The 15,582-nt window shown below is 30.2% G+C and overlaps 1 protein-coding gene across 6 annotated transcripts in view; it reads left to right on the forward strand.

Annotated features, from left to right (window-relative positions):
• Positions 1-15,582, forward strand: part of LOC129910214 (uncharacterized) — an 80,263-nt gene that overhangs the window by 44,966 nt on the left and 19,715 nt on the right. For 3 of the 6 annotated variants that reach the window (XM_055987493.1, XM_055987494.1, XM_055987496.1), the window contains exons 2-3: positions 2,252-2,494; positions 10,460-10,684. In XM_055987493.1, the coding sequence (XP_055843468.1) occupies positions 2,252-2,494; positions 10,460-10,684 (468 nt within the window). Of the gene's footprint in view, positions 1-2,047; positions 2,168-2,251; positions 2,495-10,459; positions 10,685-15,582 lie in introns of those variants that run through there. The other 3 variants (XM_055987498.1, XM_055987497.1, XM_055987495.1) reach the window with 2 other exon arrangements.

The following is a 15,582-nucleotide window of genomic DNA, read 5'->3' on the forward strand; positions in this document are numbered from 1 at the left end:
GGTTTCCCGAAGTAGAGGACTCTAAGTTCTTTATAAACTGAGCATATTGATAAAAAATGAAAAGTATCCTCTTTTGAATTCAAATTACAAAGGGTGCAATGTGTAGTGGGTGAACCCTTATAGGGTGACCCGTTTAAATTAAGTTGCTCGCTTCTGGCTTTACAGAACAGTACTGTATTCATCACTAAAATAGTTATTTAAAAGATTATGATTTAAATCGGGGTAAATGACTCTGTTGATTGAAGATGACATTTTTTGTAAATTTTCATTACGCTGGTAGATGTCGACAGCCTGTAATAACCCGTAGAGTTGTTCTTTTAGTAAGATTATGTTAGTATATTGGAAATTTAGTTCAATTTCACACTTCGTTGCCCATTCTCTCCATTCTCCTATCCACTCCACTTTGTTATCTATGATGTACTTTGCTATTGACAATTGAATTCTATTTGGTGAATAGTGAATATGCCAGTACTTTCAAGATGTGGAGTTTTAGAGTATGAATAAAAAGAGCAGGAAGGCCGTTTTCAAGTATAAGAACATAGTTTGGAATATTGGATGGTAAGAAGAATAGCCGTTTGAGAAAGTAACGTTGAAGTTTTTCTACTTCTTCGTGTGACTGATATCCCCATGTTTGACAGCCGTAGCACATAACGGATAATGGGCAGTATAGGAATAAGTTTTTCATTCAAATTTCTTATACATATTTTTATAATTTTAATAACATTTTAATGTTTTTGTATTCAAAATAAGGTTTTAAATACAAAACATTTAAAACTGATAAAACAATTATTTAAAACCTGCGTTTATTACAAATCGAAATATAAAAAATAAAGATTTGCTTAAAAACTACGTCAGAATTTCTAACCGTGTAGGCATGTCCAGTCCAACCCAAACGAGCGCCCTGTGCTGGAAAGGTTGAGCGCATTAAGGTTGAAATGAGACAATTTACAGAACGATCTAACCATATTTTTATTGAACAGTTATTATATGTATACAATTTGCTTAAAGCTAGTTATGTTAAAATGTACATTGATTATATTAGTAATATGTTGGCGCGTTTTACATTTTTTTCTAAGCTAAATTTACAGTTATTTGTCTTTGTGTTTGTTTAAAATATTAATTCTGTTGGTGTCTTTTTACTTAAAATCACAAAAGAAATTATTAAAAAACAACGGAAATACTTAAAGTTATTAATTATACCTTTTTCAAAAGCCAGAACTGAAGGTACATTTAGCTCTAACTTTTAAATTAAGTTATTGCAATCAATTGTTTTTTAAATAATCGATTTCAAAGTCAAGATTTTTGATAAATATTTTTAACAAAAAAACACATTGAATGCAATTTTTATCAACACTGTGGATTTCAATACGAAATTCATCGCTAACCATATAAGGAATGACTCCGAAAAGTCGGAGTGGTTTGAATCAAAGATGGGAGTTAAACAAGAATGCACTCTAAGCCGAAATCTTATTTCAATTCTAGATGAAAAAATTAGAGTCGACTCTATAAATGAAGCTACATGCTGGGTGAATAGATCAACTTACTCAAAAAGTGAGAAGAACTGATAAGTCTTAATTATAAACCACGTCGGGAGGGTCTGCCTATCTAATGCAGCCTTTGTAACTTAAGCCAGAACTATAATTGGCGGAAGCAGTCGGATGCTAATGTCAAATTCACGTTTTTGTTGTTGTTTTCTTTTCATTTTGTACAAGTTTTCATCCGTCGAGTGCGGTTGCGAGCGCTGTTCCCCTCCGTTTCGTGCGACGCATGCGACAATTATAGTTCTGGCTTTAAGAGTAAGGAAAAATCTAATCAATTTATTAGGAAAGTGTCCAATTTTATGTGAGACACGCAGAAATTTGCTCGACAGCAACGTGAAGTAATCGGAAGAAAATTTTGGAACAGCAATGTTTTACCGCAAGCAATTCATAAACGAATCTTTTTTAAAAAAGAAATTTGTTTATTTTATGTTATAAATGCTATGTATTTCAAACAGAAGTCAATCGGCAGACGGCATACGCAAGCCTTAACGAACAAATTATCTAATCTATTTACCTACTTGCAAAAAACACACCTAATATTAAAATGGAATTTAACACATTTTAAAATAATTGCTTATATTAATCAAATAAATTATGAAGTTCTTTGTAAAAGCCCTTCAATACAGGTTTGAAAAAAGAACAAGCTGAAATATTTTTAATAATTGTCCTACCAACATTCTTAATTTTTTTCTACATAAAACTCGTTTCAGGAACAAATTAACACACTTGGTTGATACTGTTGGCCGGAAATACCGTGAAAAGGGTAATATAGTTCCGTCTGTTTTAACAACTTCTGGAGGAACAACTCCGGCTATGGTTGTAGCCGGAGCTACATCAGCTATCGTCTTAGGCGATGAAATACGATCTTCTATTTACATGACAAATTGTAGCAGTTTTCAAAGCGAAATTCTGACCATCGATGTCGATTCCGGAGAATTGCTTACTGTTGACAGGTATAATATTATCGATACTCCCAACTACTGTTGAAAAAAAAAACACTGCGAAACACGGAATATAATCTGCTGCAGAGGTTTATAAATATTTCTTTAATCTAAGAATAAAAGAAAACAAAGGTATAATATATATTCAACGTAAGTATTACCGATAATAAATTCATGCAGCTATAAAAGGGTGCCTATTCTGGTTCTGTGAAAAAGTGAATCGAAAATATTGTGTCCCTCTAACCTTAATAAGATTCTCGTTTGTAAAAAAATGAAAACAAACATCTAAAACTTTCATAACAAGTAAATTTGGTTTCACTCCGATATTTCGCAGTGAATATGAAAAAGTGAAAACAAAATCTAGTGTATGAACCAAATTCGTTAAGGGGGGTGTTCCGTCACATAATTGTTCAACTTTCATAAATTGGTGGATAACTTTCAAATTTATAAAAATAATCGAATGAAATAAATTTTGGTTTTTAGTTAATAAGCAAGGCTTAAAATATTCGATTTTGAAGTTTCTAAATTTTAGCAATTGTAATTTAGAGAGCATAAAAAGTGATCATTTTGGTCGTTGTTTTACTACAACCTATTTGTTTTGTATTTGTTTTTAACTCAGACTAATAATTTCATTGTATTAATACGCTTGTATTACTAACTAATTAACAAACTAACTAACTAACTAACTAACTAACAAACTAACTAACTAACTAACAAACAAACAAACAAACAAACAAACAAACAAACAAACAAACAAACAAACAAACAAACAAACAAACAAACAAACAAACAAACAAACAAACAAACAAACAAACAAACAAACAAACAAACAAACAAACAAACAAACAAACAAACAAACAAACAAACAAACAAACAAACAAACAAACAAACAAACAAACAAACAAACAAACAAACAAACAAACAAACAAACAAACAAACAAACAAACAAACAAACAAACAAACAAACAAACAAACAAACAAACAAACAAACAAACAAACAAACAAACAAACAAACAAACAAACAAACAAACAAACAAACAAACAAACAAACAAACAAACAAACAAACAAACAAACAAACAAACAAACAAACAAACAAACAAACAAACAAACAAACAAACAAACAAACAAACAAACAAACAAACAAACAAACAAACAAACAAACAAACAAACAAACAAACAAACAAACAAACAAACAAACAAACAAACAAACAAACAAACAAACAAACAAACAAACAAACAAACAAACAAACAAACAAACAAACAAACAAACAAACAAACAAACAAACAAACAAACAAACAAACAAACAAACAAACAAACAAACAAACAAACAAACAAACAAACAAACAAACAAACAAACAAACAAACAAACAAACAAACAAACAAACAAACAAACAAACAAACAAACAAACAAACAAACAAACAAACAAACAAACAAACAAACAAACAAACAAACAAACAAACAAACAAACAAACAAACAAACAAACAAACAAACAAACAAACAAACAAACAAACAAACAAACAAACAAACAAACAAACAAACAAACAAACAAACAAACAAACAAACAAACAAACAAACAAACAAACAAACAAACAAACAAACAAACAAACAAACAAACAAACAAACAAACAAACAAACAAACAAACAAACAAACAAACAAACAAACAAACAAACAAACAAACAAACAAACAAACAAACAAACAAACAAACAAACAAACAAACAAACAAACAAACAAACAAACAAACAAACAAACAAACAAACAAACAAACAAACAAACAAACAAACAAACAAACAAACAAACAAACAAACAAACAAACAAACAAACAAACAAACAAACAAACAAACAAACAAACAAACAAACAAACAAACAAACAAACAAACAAACAAACAAACAAACAAACAAACAAACAAACAAACAAACAAACAAACAAACAAACAAACAAACAAACAAACAAACAAACAAACAAACAAACAAACAAACAAACAAACAAACAAACAAACAAACAAACAAACAAACAAACAAACAAACAAACAAACAAACAAACAAACAAACAAACAAACAAACAAACAAACAAACAAACAAACAAACAAACAAACAAACAAACAAACAAACAAACAAACAAACAAACAAACAAACAAACAAACAAACAAACAAACAAACAAACAAACAAACAAACAAACAAACAAACAAACAAACAAACAAACAAACAAACAAACAAACAAACAAACAAACAAACAAACAAACAAACAAACAAACAAACAAACAAACAAACAAACAAACAAACAAACAAACAAACAAACAAACAAACAAACAAACAAACAAACAAACAAACAAACAAACAAACAAACAAACAAACAAACAAACAAACAAACAAACAAACAAACAAACAAACAAACAAACAAACAAACAAACAAACAAACAAACAAACAAACAAACAAACAAACAAACAAACAAACAAACAAACAAACAAACAAACAAACAAACAAACAAACAAACAAACAAACAAACAAACAAACAAACAAACAAACAAACAAACAAACAAACAAACAAACAAACAAACAAACAAACAAACAAACAAACAAACAAACAAACAAACAAACAAACAAACAAACAAACAAACAAACAAACAAACAAACAAACAAACAAACAAACAAACAAACAAACAAACAAACAAACAAACAAACAAACAAACAAACAAACAAACAAACAAACAAACAAACAAACAAACAAACAAACAAACAAACAAACAAACAAACAAACAAACAAACAAACAAACAAACAAACAAACAAACAAACAAACAAACAAACAAACAAACAAACAAACAAACAAACAAACAAACAAACAAACAAACAAACAAACAAACAAACAAACAAACAAACAAACAAACAAACAAACAAACAAACAAACAAACAAACAAACAAACAAACAAACAAACAAACAAACAAACAAACAAACAAACAAACAAACAAACAAACAAACAAACAAACAAACAAACAAACAAACAAACAAACAAACAAACAAACAAACAAACAAACAAACAAACAAACAAACAAACAAACAAACAAACAAACAAACAAACAAACAAACAAACAAACAAACAAACAAACAAACAAACAAACAAACAAACAAACAAACAAACAAACAAACAAACAAACAAACAAACAAACAAACAAACAAACAAACAAACAAACAAACAAACAAACAAACAAACAAACAAACAAACAAACAAACAAACAAACAAACAAACAAACAAACAAACAAACAAACAAACAAACAAACAAACAAACAAACAAACAAACAAACAAACAAACAAACAAACAAACAAACAAACAAACAAACAAACAAACAAACAAACAAACAAACAAACAAACAAACAAACAAACAAACAAACAAACAAACAAACAAACAAACAAACAAACAAACAAACAAACAAACAAACAAACAAACAAACAAACAAACAAACAAACAAACAAACAAACAAACAAACAAACAAACAAACAAACAAACAAACAAACAAACAAACAAACAAACAAACAAACAAACAAACAAACAAACAAACAAACAAACAAACAAACAAACAAACAAACAAACAAACAAACAAACAAACAAACAAACAAACAAACAAACAAACAAACAAACAAACAAACAAACAAACAAACAAACAAACAAACAAACAAACAAACAAACAAACAAACAAACAAACAAACAAACAAACAAACAAACAAACAAACAAACAAACAAACCAACAAACAAACAAACAAACAAACAAACAAACAAACAAACAAACAAACAAACAAACAAACAAACAAACAAACAAACAAACAAACAAACAAACAAACAAACAAACAAACAAACAAACAAACAAACAAACAAACAAACAAACAAACAAACAAAAAAACAAACAAACAAACAAACAAACAAACAAACAAACAAACAAACAAACAAACAAACAAACAAACAAACAAACAAACAAACAAACAAACAAACAAACAAACAAACAAACAAACAAACAAACAAACAAACAAACAAACAAACAAACAAACAAACAAACAAACAAACAAACAAACAAACAAACAAACAAACAAACAAACAAACAAACAAACAAACAAACAAACAAACAAACAAACAAACAAACAAACAAACAAACAAACAAACAAACAAACAAACAAACAAACAAACAAACAAACAAACAAACAAACAAACAAACAAACAAACAAACAAACAAACAAACAAACAAACAAACAAACAAACAAACAAACAAACAAACAAACAAACAAACAAACAAACAAACAAACAAACAAACAAACAAACAAACAAACAAACAAACAAACAAACAAACAAACAAACAAACAAACAAACAAACAAACAAACAAACAAACAAACAAACAAACAAACAAACAAACAAACAAACAAACAAACAAACAAACAAACAAACAAACAAACAAACAAACAAACAAACAAACAAACAAACAAACAAACAAACAAACAAACAAACAAACAAACAAACAAACAAACAAACAAACAAACAAACAAACAAACAAACAAACAAACAAACAAACAAACAAATTTAATTTTTCTAATTCTGAGGCTGCTATACGTGAACTTATTTTAAAACTAAATGAATGTTTTATAGTTCTGCTCCAGATGGTATACCATCATTTATGTAGAAAAAATGTGTGCCTTATATTTATTATTATTATTATATACATAGTACTTCGTACATGAATGTACGAACTACTGACACTTATCAGCGCGGCAACTGAGGCCATTTGGCTGAGACAACACCAGACAATGACAAAGAGAAGGACAGATAGACACAAAGAAAGAACATATAACATAGAACTACGTGGCACAGAGGAGGAGACATAGTTGAAAATTGTCTCATATTATCGCACAGGTGGCTTCAGTTAAGCTGGCGATTTAGAAAAAACTTCTGAGCCGACCGTTGGGCTCGAACCCACGATGTCTGGCTCTGAAGTCATCTACTTATTCCTCTGTGCCATGGCCACCTGCATGTGCCTTATATTTCTTATCCATTGTTTTCAAGGAGTCTTTAAAATGTTGTGATATTCCCAAGTATTTGGTATTCTTATCTAGTACCAGTTTATAAAAAAGGCCCTATGAACTTAATAACTAATTATCGTCCTATAGCGAAACTTTCAGCTATTCCTAAACTGTTCGAATCTCTTGTCTGTGAAAAAATTTCTTTTAATTGTTCATCTGTTATATGTGAAAATCAACATGGTTTGGTGAAGGAAAAATCTACGGTCACTAATCTATTGCAGTTATCTACTTTTTGTTTGAATTCATTCAAAAATCATTCCCAAGTAGATTGCATCTTCACAGTTTTAAGCGAAGCATTTGATAAATTAAGTCATAAAATACTACTGAGTAAATTAAATAAAATTGAACTCAATGGTCATTTTGTTATGTGGATTTCGTCTTACCTTAAAGATATGTAGATATTATAGTGTTATGTTTAGAAGAAACCGTTCTTGTCAACTTAGAGTTCATTCTGGTCTGGTGTTCCCCAAGAGAGTCACCTTGGCCCTTTGCTGTTCATTTTATTTATAAATGATCTTCCATCTGTATAAAACATTCAATGACATTAATCTATGCTGATGATGTAAAAATATTTAGAAAAATTAATTCCATTACGGAGTGTGAACAACTACAATATGATCTACATACATTTTGGGAATGGTGCGCCAAGAATCGTTTGTTTTTAAAGATAGACAAGTATAAGACAATGAGTTTCACACGCAAACGTAATTTAATTAATTATGACTATCGTTTAAACTCGACGCATTTACATCGTGAATCTAGTTTTTCTGATCTCAGAATCGTATTAGACTCAAAATAAACATTTACTGACCACTTAATATTTGCCGTGTTTTATTGGTACTCAGTATTTTACTGAGTAAACGTTTTATGCTGTAGGTAAATAACAATTGATTAATTTTATTTATTTATTTATTTATGATCTTTATTGTTGAAGGATCAAAAATATATAAGTTTAGGAAAAAATTTCTCTATAAACCAACAAATAAAAAACTTTTGTTTAACCTTAGCAATCTTTTGTTGTTGTTTCCCGTGTAAAATTTTACTGGGCTAAGTACTGAGTTGCCAATATTCTTTTCGATTCCAAAAAAACTCTTGATGAAAATTTGCCTACATCCATACATATAGTGTGCCCAAGCAGGGAGGTTGGGAGGTCCTCAATGCTAATGGTGCGTATGCATTGCAATATTTTTGTTTTTCGATCTTATTGGCATTTTAAAAATAAAGGCTGCATGTGATATTTCCTTTTTGTTTGCGAGAAAACCCCTGCAGGGGTTATTGCCGCGGGGGTTATTGCACGACATCGTCGATATGTAAAGAAAAAAAAACGGTGCTGTGCAACACCCGCCGCAATAATCCCTGAAGGTATTTTCTTCCAAACGAAAAGAAAATATCCCCTGCAAGTTTTTTTTTCTTTTAAAAGTGGCAATAACACCCACTCCAAAAAGGCATTAAGCCCCACGGTTTTTTTGTCACTCTAAATGTGAATAATAGACACCTTTTTTTTTATTTTTGATCCACGGGTGCAATTGCGATTTTAAAAAGGAAAGAAAGCCTGCAGGGAATATTACATTTTCGTTATTGCCGCGGGTGCAGGAGCTTTTTCCGCGGGTGTTTTGCACTGCACCGAAAATTCACTTTTCGTTGTTTTTGGAAATAGAAAAAAGCAAGGACATGGTTGGCTAGGGTATCCACATATACAAACTTACATAACTTGCATATTTTATTAGGAAGTGTTTTCAGAAAAGAAAATTTAAAGATCGTTTTTTAAGAAATTAAAAAACACGAAAAAAAATAATCAGTTTTGTGTAGTAATTCTTTATAAATTTAAAAATCAAGTTTTGAAAGACCTAACAAATCCATTGCATCACATTGCCAAGGACCATTTGGAAAGAGATGACTTTTCATTGGTACCGGTTTAGCGGTTGAGACACTAGCAAGCATTCACGGCATTTTTCACAAAGTTTTCCACGTCACTGTCCATAGTCGGCCACCATTGGTTTAACGCTTTTATCAATGGACATGGACAAGTAGACTTAATTTGTTCGTGCACCTGACACATCTAGATAATATCATCAAACGAATATTCAAAAATTCGTTTTTTACTCTCCTGGAGCCCACGCATCAATGACTTTATCTTTAAAATGTATTTTTTGTAGGTACTTACAAATAAAACAAATTACTCTGGTATTTGTTCCGTTCTTTTCTTTGAATTAACTGTTTTGAAATTTACTATCTAATTTCTTGTTTTTTCTATTTGTATGTATTCATGAAACGGTGTAAACTCTGGGTAAATCTGCTAAATGTGGTAAAGGGGCAAATGCTCTTTTTTTCTCTCTTCGCATAGCAGAGTTTTTCAGAGTGTAGGTATAACTACCTAGGTTTTCTGTTAACAATGTTTGATCATAAGGCCAGTGGGCCCTACCTTTAGTAAACAAATAAAAGCTCACTTTTATATTTATACGAAATGCACAATTTAGATTTTTGACCATACCCTAAAAACCAATTTAATAAATTGTAACGCTCGGGTAAATTATATAGTTGAGAAACTCAACTATAAAATTTAACCCAGCGTTAGCCTTTATACTGACTATTAAATTGGTTTTTGGTATGGTGAAACATGTAGAATTTAGATACATGTTAAAGTGAGCTTTAAATTTGATTATTAGTGAGGTCCAATATCTTTAGCCTCCTTGTCAGTTTAAAAAAAATTTGAATGATTGTCTTTATACCTACTTATTTCGGGCAGTGTGTATGTAAGTTTTATTGTACGAGTAGCTTAAGCACACAACTTCTTTCAATACAAATATAACATGCATGGGTTGATTTGGTTTTAAAATTTTTTGAAAGAAGATCTTATAAGTGTATGCAGATAATCAATAATACTAAACTTCACCCATTTCAAATTTCAGACTCAAGCAGCTGTCTCAATCGCAATTATCGACCAAAGATGAAGCGTTTGGTACACAACGAGTTTACAAAAAGACGTCATCTAACTCCAGTATAACGCTTTACTTGCCAACCCGTGAAATTGTTCTCACCGGTTCGACCCCAACAATCTTATGTGGTATTGTTTTTGTAGATCCATCGACGGTCCAAGGATACAGAATTTATGCTCAGCTGACCTTAACATTTCGGTAAGTTTGCTTAAAAAATTGTGGTCTTTTTGAGATAATGTTATGGCGGAAGAAGAAAAGCCTATTATTTAATTGTTAACTCCAAATACCTACTGGATTATTTCACTCATTCACAATGACAGATTAGGTCTGTTTAATGAAGAAAAACTGGAACAGAAAATATCAGAACAGCACAAATTCTTGAAAACTGTCAGAACAATAAAGATCAGAAAAGTACGCCTTTTTTGTAAGAATAAAACAAATCAGTTTCTGTTTGACACTTCACTCGTTTGCTCTACCTCAAAAGTAGGAGCAGAAAAACTAGAACTCATCTGTGCTGGAAAACTTCATGGAACACAAAATGACAGTTTGTAGAACAGTTTAGGACAAGGTTTTCCTTCATGTAACACACAAACTTGTACTTTTCGGATCTTTTCTGTGCGGATGAGATTCATTAAACAGACCTATTGATCTTCATCCAGAATCTGACATAACTTTGAAATATAGGACGTTAGATTGCTTCTACAATGTGATGGTTACAAAAACAACAAAGGGCTCATTTTATAGATAAAAGGGGTATTCACGTAAACGCGGAAAACCCATAGAAACGGTAGAAACCATAGATTTTCTATCGGTAGAAATGAGCTGTCAAAATTTTTATGGGAAAAATATTTTGCAACGAGTTAATCTAGCGAATTTATTTACACATGCGTACACATATCATTGGGACTCCAAAATCCAGGCTTCCACATATTCGTTTTGAACAATTTGAACAAATAAGCCCATTCGACCATAGCCGTATTTAGGGGGGGGGGGGGGGGTTGGGTGTTTAACCCCCCCCCCCCCCGAAATTTTTTTCCAGAAAATCAAAAGATACCTATATTATAAACATATACAAGTCTAATATACGCAGCACTAAATGATTTGTTTTTGTATTTTAGTGATTTGATTACTTATATGAAAATCTCCCTTAAAATCACTACCAATTTTGCATCGTTGCAGAAGCTGTCGATGAAGTTTGTATAAAGGAAAACGAAAATTGTTTGGTCCATTATAAAGAGTTTTTATCTCTTTGACCATTTCCTAAGCACTATGTTAACACCTTAAAATGCTCTTTTAAAAACCCTTTAAATACCACAAGTACTTCTGCAGGGTTTTTGGTGCCGAGACTAAACTATGCTTTTTCAAAGGGTTTCGGTGGCCGAACTCGAATCCAAAGACGGACTTATTCGATCACATCTCGTTTTTGAAATATTACCCTTAAATCTATTTAAATCTTTCAGACATCTTTTCTACTGTCCGAGATATCTTCAGTTGCTTATTACCCACTTTTGTTCTATGTTAACCTTAAATCCAGTATGTAAGCGAAAATAAATGTATCGATTTATTCAGAGACTGTAGTACCTACCAACGCTAGGAAATAACCTCGAAAACTGGTAAAAAGCTTGTTTTTATTTCTAAAAATTATAAGAGAAAGTAACGGGACATTTTGTTCTTCTCAACATTCTTGTTTTTTGATCCCCTTTAATAAAAAAAAATAGTAGGGTGTCGCTGCAATACTCGGTTTTATATAAATAGCATTTTTATATGGTGCTATTATACTTTTGCAAAGCACTGTATTTACAACATTTCGTTATTCTTTTGTTTCAAATTATAAAATTAATTAATTTAATAAAATTTCAGTTTATTGTTAAATTTCAAAGTGAAGTATAACACTGGTCAACAAAATTAAACTTCTTTTTTGTTACAGAAAACAGGGTATACTCTTCTAGGTATAGGTTTTTTGTGTGCTGAGCTCGAAACCGAAGTCAGAAAAATTCGATCACATCTCGTTTTTGAGATATTCCCGTTAGAAAATCGAAAATGCCGCTTTTTACCAGTTTTCAGGGTTATTTTTTAGCGTTTACTTATTTTTTTTAAATTGAATTTGTAACAGTTTCTAAAAGAATTAAGTTTTGTCTCTCTAAATCCGTTCAAATCTTTTAAATATCTATTTTCTTCCTCGAGAAATCATAACTTGAAATCAAAGTGTTTGGGGCATCTCATATTTATTTGCTTTTAATAGCAAATATCGAAAAGTTCTGTACCAATCGCTTTCAAATTTTGACACAATTCTTATAGAAACTGTTACAAATTTAATTTAAAAATAAGTAAACGCTAAAAAATAACTTTGAAAACTGGTAAAAATCGGCATTTTCGATTTTCTAACGGGAATATCTCCAAAACGTGATGTGATAGAATTTTTCTGACTTCGGATTCGAGCTCAGCCTATAGAAAAGTATACCCTGGTTTCTGTTACAAAAACCTTGTTGACCAGTGTAATTAGCTCATGTCAAACAACTTGGATTATTTAAAATTTTGGTTTTTAAGTATTGCTAATTTCATTTAGAACTCAATAGATAGAATGTACCTGTCAATTTTCTGCTACAAAATTTCTGTGCAAGAAAAAGTCCATTTTTCAATGTCTTATATATTAAATTGTACGAAATAATTTTTTTTATAAAGCCTTAGAATGGTTAAAATTTGTTTCTTAAAAAAAAATTTCGTGCTCGCTAACGCTCGCAATTTATATCAACCAACTTATCACTCTTTGTACCTACAAAACTAGAGATGCCGCTGAATATTCGGCCATTTTTAAATTCGTTTACCGGAAGCAGGGCTTTTTTAAACTTTTAACTACGAATTCCTCTCCTAAAAAATACCGTAATGTTTTATTCTGGGTTCCAATAAAACTTATTTAATTTCCACTTATATTTCCGTTCAAATAAGAACACACTTTATTTCAACTCAATTTACTTTTATTATTCGCTCAAACAAACACACTTTTAAATCACTTTATTTACTACTAACAATTCGCAACACTTTATTTCACTTTGTACTGTTCTCTTTCACTTTCAAGATTAAACTGTGCAGTCGGTGTCTACGCTGCCCTTTTATACCGGAATCTCGAGACTCGAGAACGTCCTCGAAGGCTCTCGTCCCTGCCTCTCGAAATTTCCTTTCCAGGAGGGGCGCTTCATACTTCCAGTCTAGTGGGATATTTTGGGATGTGTTCAGTGGGATATTTTGGGATGTGTTCAGAGGGTAGTTTCTTAATTACTAAAGGTCCGTTCACATTTCTACCTTTGCAGTAGTAGGTAGTGTGTTCAGACTTTTATCTTAAAAGTAGTTCAGTAATTCATCGTTACAATACTTAAAAAGGATATTGGCAAATTTTTCGCTTTTACACAGTTCAAATGACTATTTGATTTAGCGGGATTTAGAATCGACTGCAGTTACATATATAGTTGATACGAAGTATTGTGATTTCTAAAAAAAAATTTTGTTTGGTCTGAGCGAAAAAACGATAAACAATGTAAAAAATTTCGATTTTTTTTTTTAATTTTTTCAAAAAAATCAATAAACATTCAAATAAATTTTTCAAAATTGTTTATAATGTCTTTCTTCTGGTAGCAAATAACGTTTGAGCAGAATTATTAGCAACATAAATTTTGTTTTTGGCTGAAAACTGACTAAAGTCCGTGGGAAACTCTCAAAATAATTGAAAAAACTTTCAAAAAAAATTTTGTTCGAAGTCGTACCGATAAATCGAAAAACTAATGATGCCATTCGATTTCTCGGGTCCGACATAGGGCGAAACAGTTATTCGCGTGCCTGTCAAGAATTTCGACTTGCACAGTGTTATTATTCAGATTCAGATAATATTGAAAAGAGAATATTATTTTATTTGAGCAAATTAAATTTTTTTTATTGTTACATAGTATTTGCAAAATTAGCTTGACTTTATTTTTTTAATTGAATACATTTTATAAGTTTGATTTGACGTTCAACAAACAGCTGTTTGTTTCCCTTGTTTACTCAATTATTTTGCGAAATTTTCTATTTTTCTGCAAAGTAGAAAATTATCTCGTTACGTGAATACCCTTAAAATTAAAAGTCCTATAATTCATTCTTGAAGAAAATCCCAAACAAATCAAAATTGAAAAATAAAAAAAAAATAATTTGAAAAAAGAAATATCTGATAAAATTATTTTTCAATTTCCTCAAAACCTAGAAGGCATAGAAACATATAGTTTTCACTATTTGATAAGGAATCAATGAGAGAGTTTTCTGCATGAGTCAATTTTTTATTAAAATTTACAGTCTGAACAAAAATAGAAATTAATGAGTTTTTTAAAATTTTTTTTCGACTGTTTTTAACTTTGAAATCGATTATTTCAAAAACTATTAGTTGAAATATATTGATTATAAAATTACAATTAAATGTACAATTCTTCCTTTCGGAAATGGTATCACTTATAACTTTCAGTGCTGCCGTTGTTTTTTAATAAATTATTTAATACATTTTTTTATTAATAATTTTTTTTTAGAAAATTGCCTCTCCCTCCTAAAGGCAGGGGATAGACCCCCTTCCCATAGTAAATATAATAGCCATTAGTTATTTCGAAATTTAGTAAAAGTTATAGATCTTTTTATTACCTTTTTTTTTACATTACCTTACGGTTTTTCGAATTGACGAATACGATTTTTTTCTTGTCTGAGTGCAACCTACAAGCCCTAGGTTTTTGTTACACCTTGTGCAAATAACCCTGTATTAGTACCTTCGTCTCTGTATAAAAAATTGCAATTTTTTGAAGTTTTTTTGCCTATAATTCGAAAACGGTCTGTCAAATCAAAAACCGTGAATGAAGGTAATAAAAAGATTTACAACTTTCACTACGAACTTATTTTCAAAAAAAACTCAAACAAAAGAGATATGACAAAAATAAGAAAATCACCCTTGACGTGTTTCAAAAAAATCACCCTAACTCTTAAACTGAAGGGATAAACGAAAAATGTTAAAGAGGTTTGTTATTGCTATGTATTATAGAAATTTCGGCTGCAAGATTTCTACTATAAAATGCTGTTAGAACTGACGA

Source organism: Episyrphus balteatus, chromosome 2, assembly GCF_945859705.1.
Source record: "Episyrphus balteatus chromosome 2, idEpiBalt1.1, whole genome shotgun sequence".
Classification (NCBI taxonomy): domain Eukaryota; kingdom Metazoa; phylum Arthropoda; class Insecta; order Diptera; family Syrphidae; genus Episyrphus; species Episyrphus balteatus.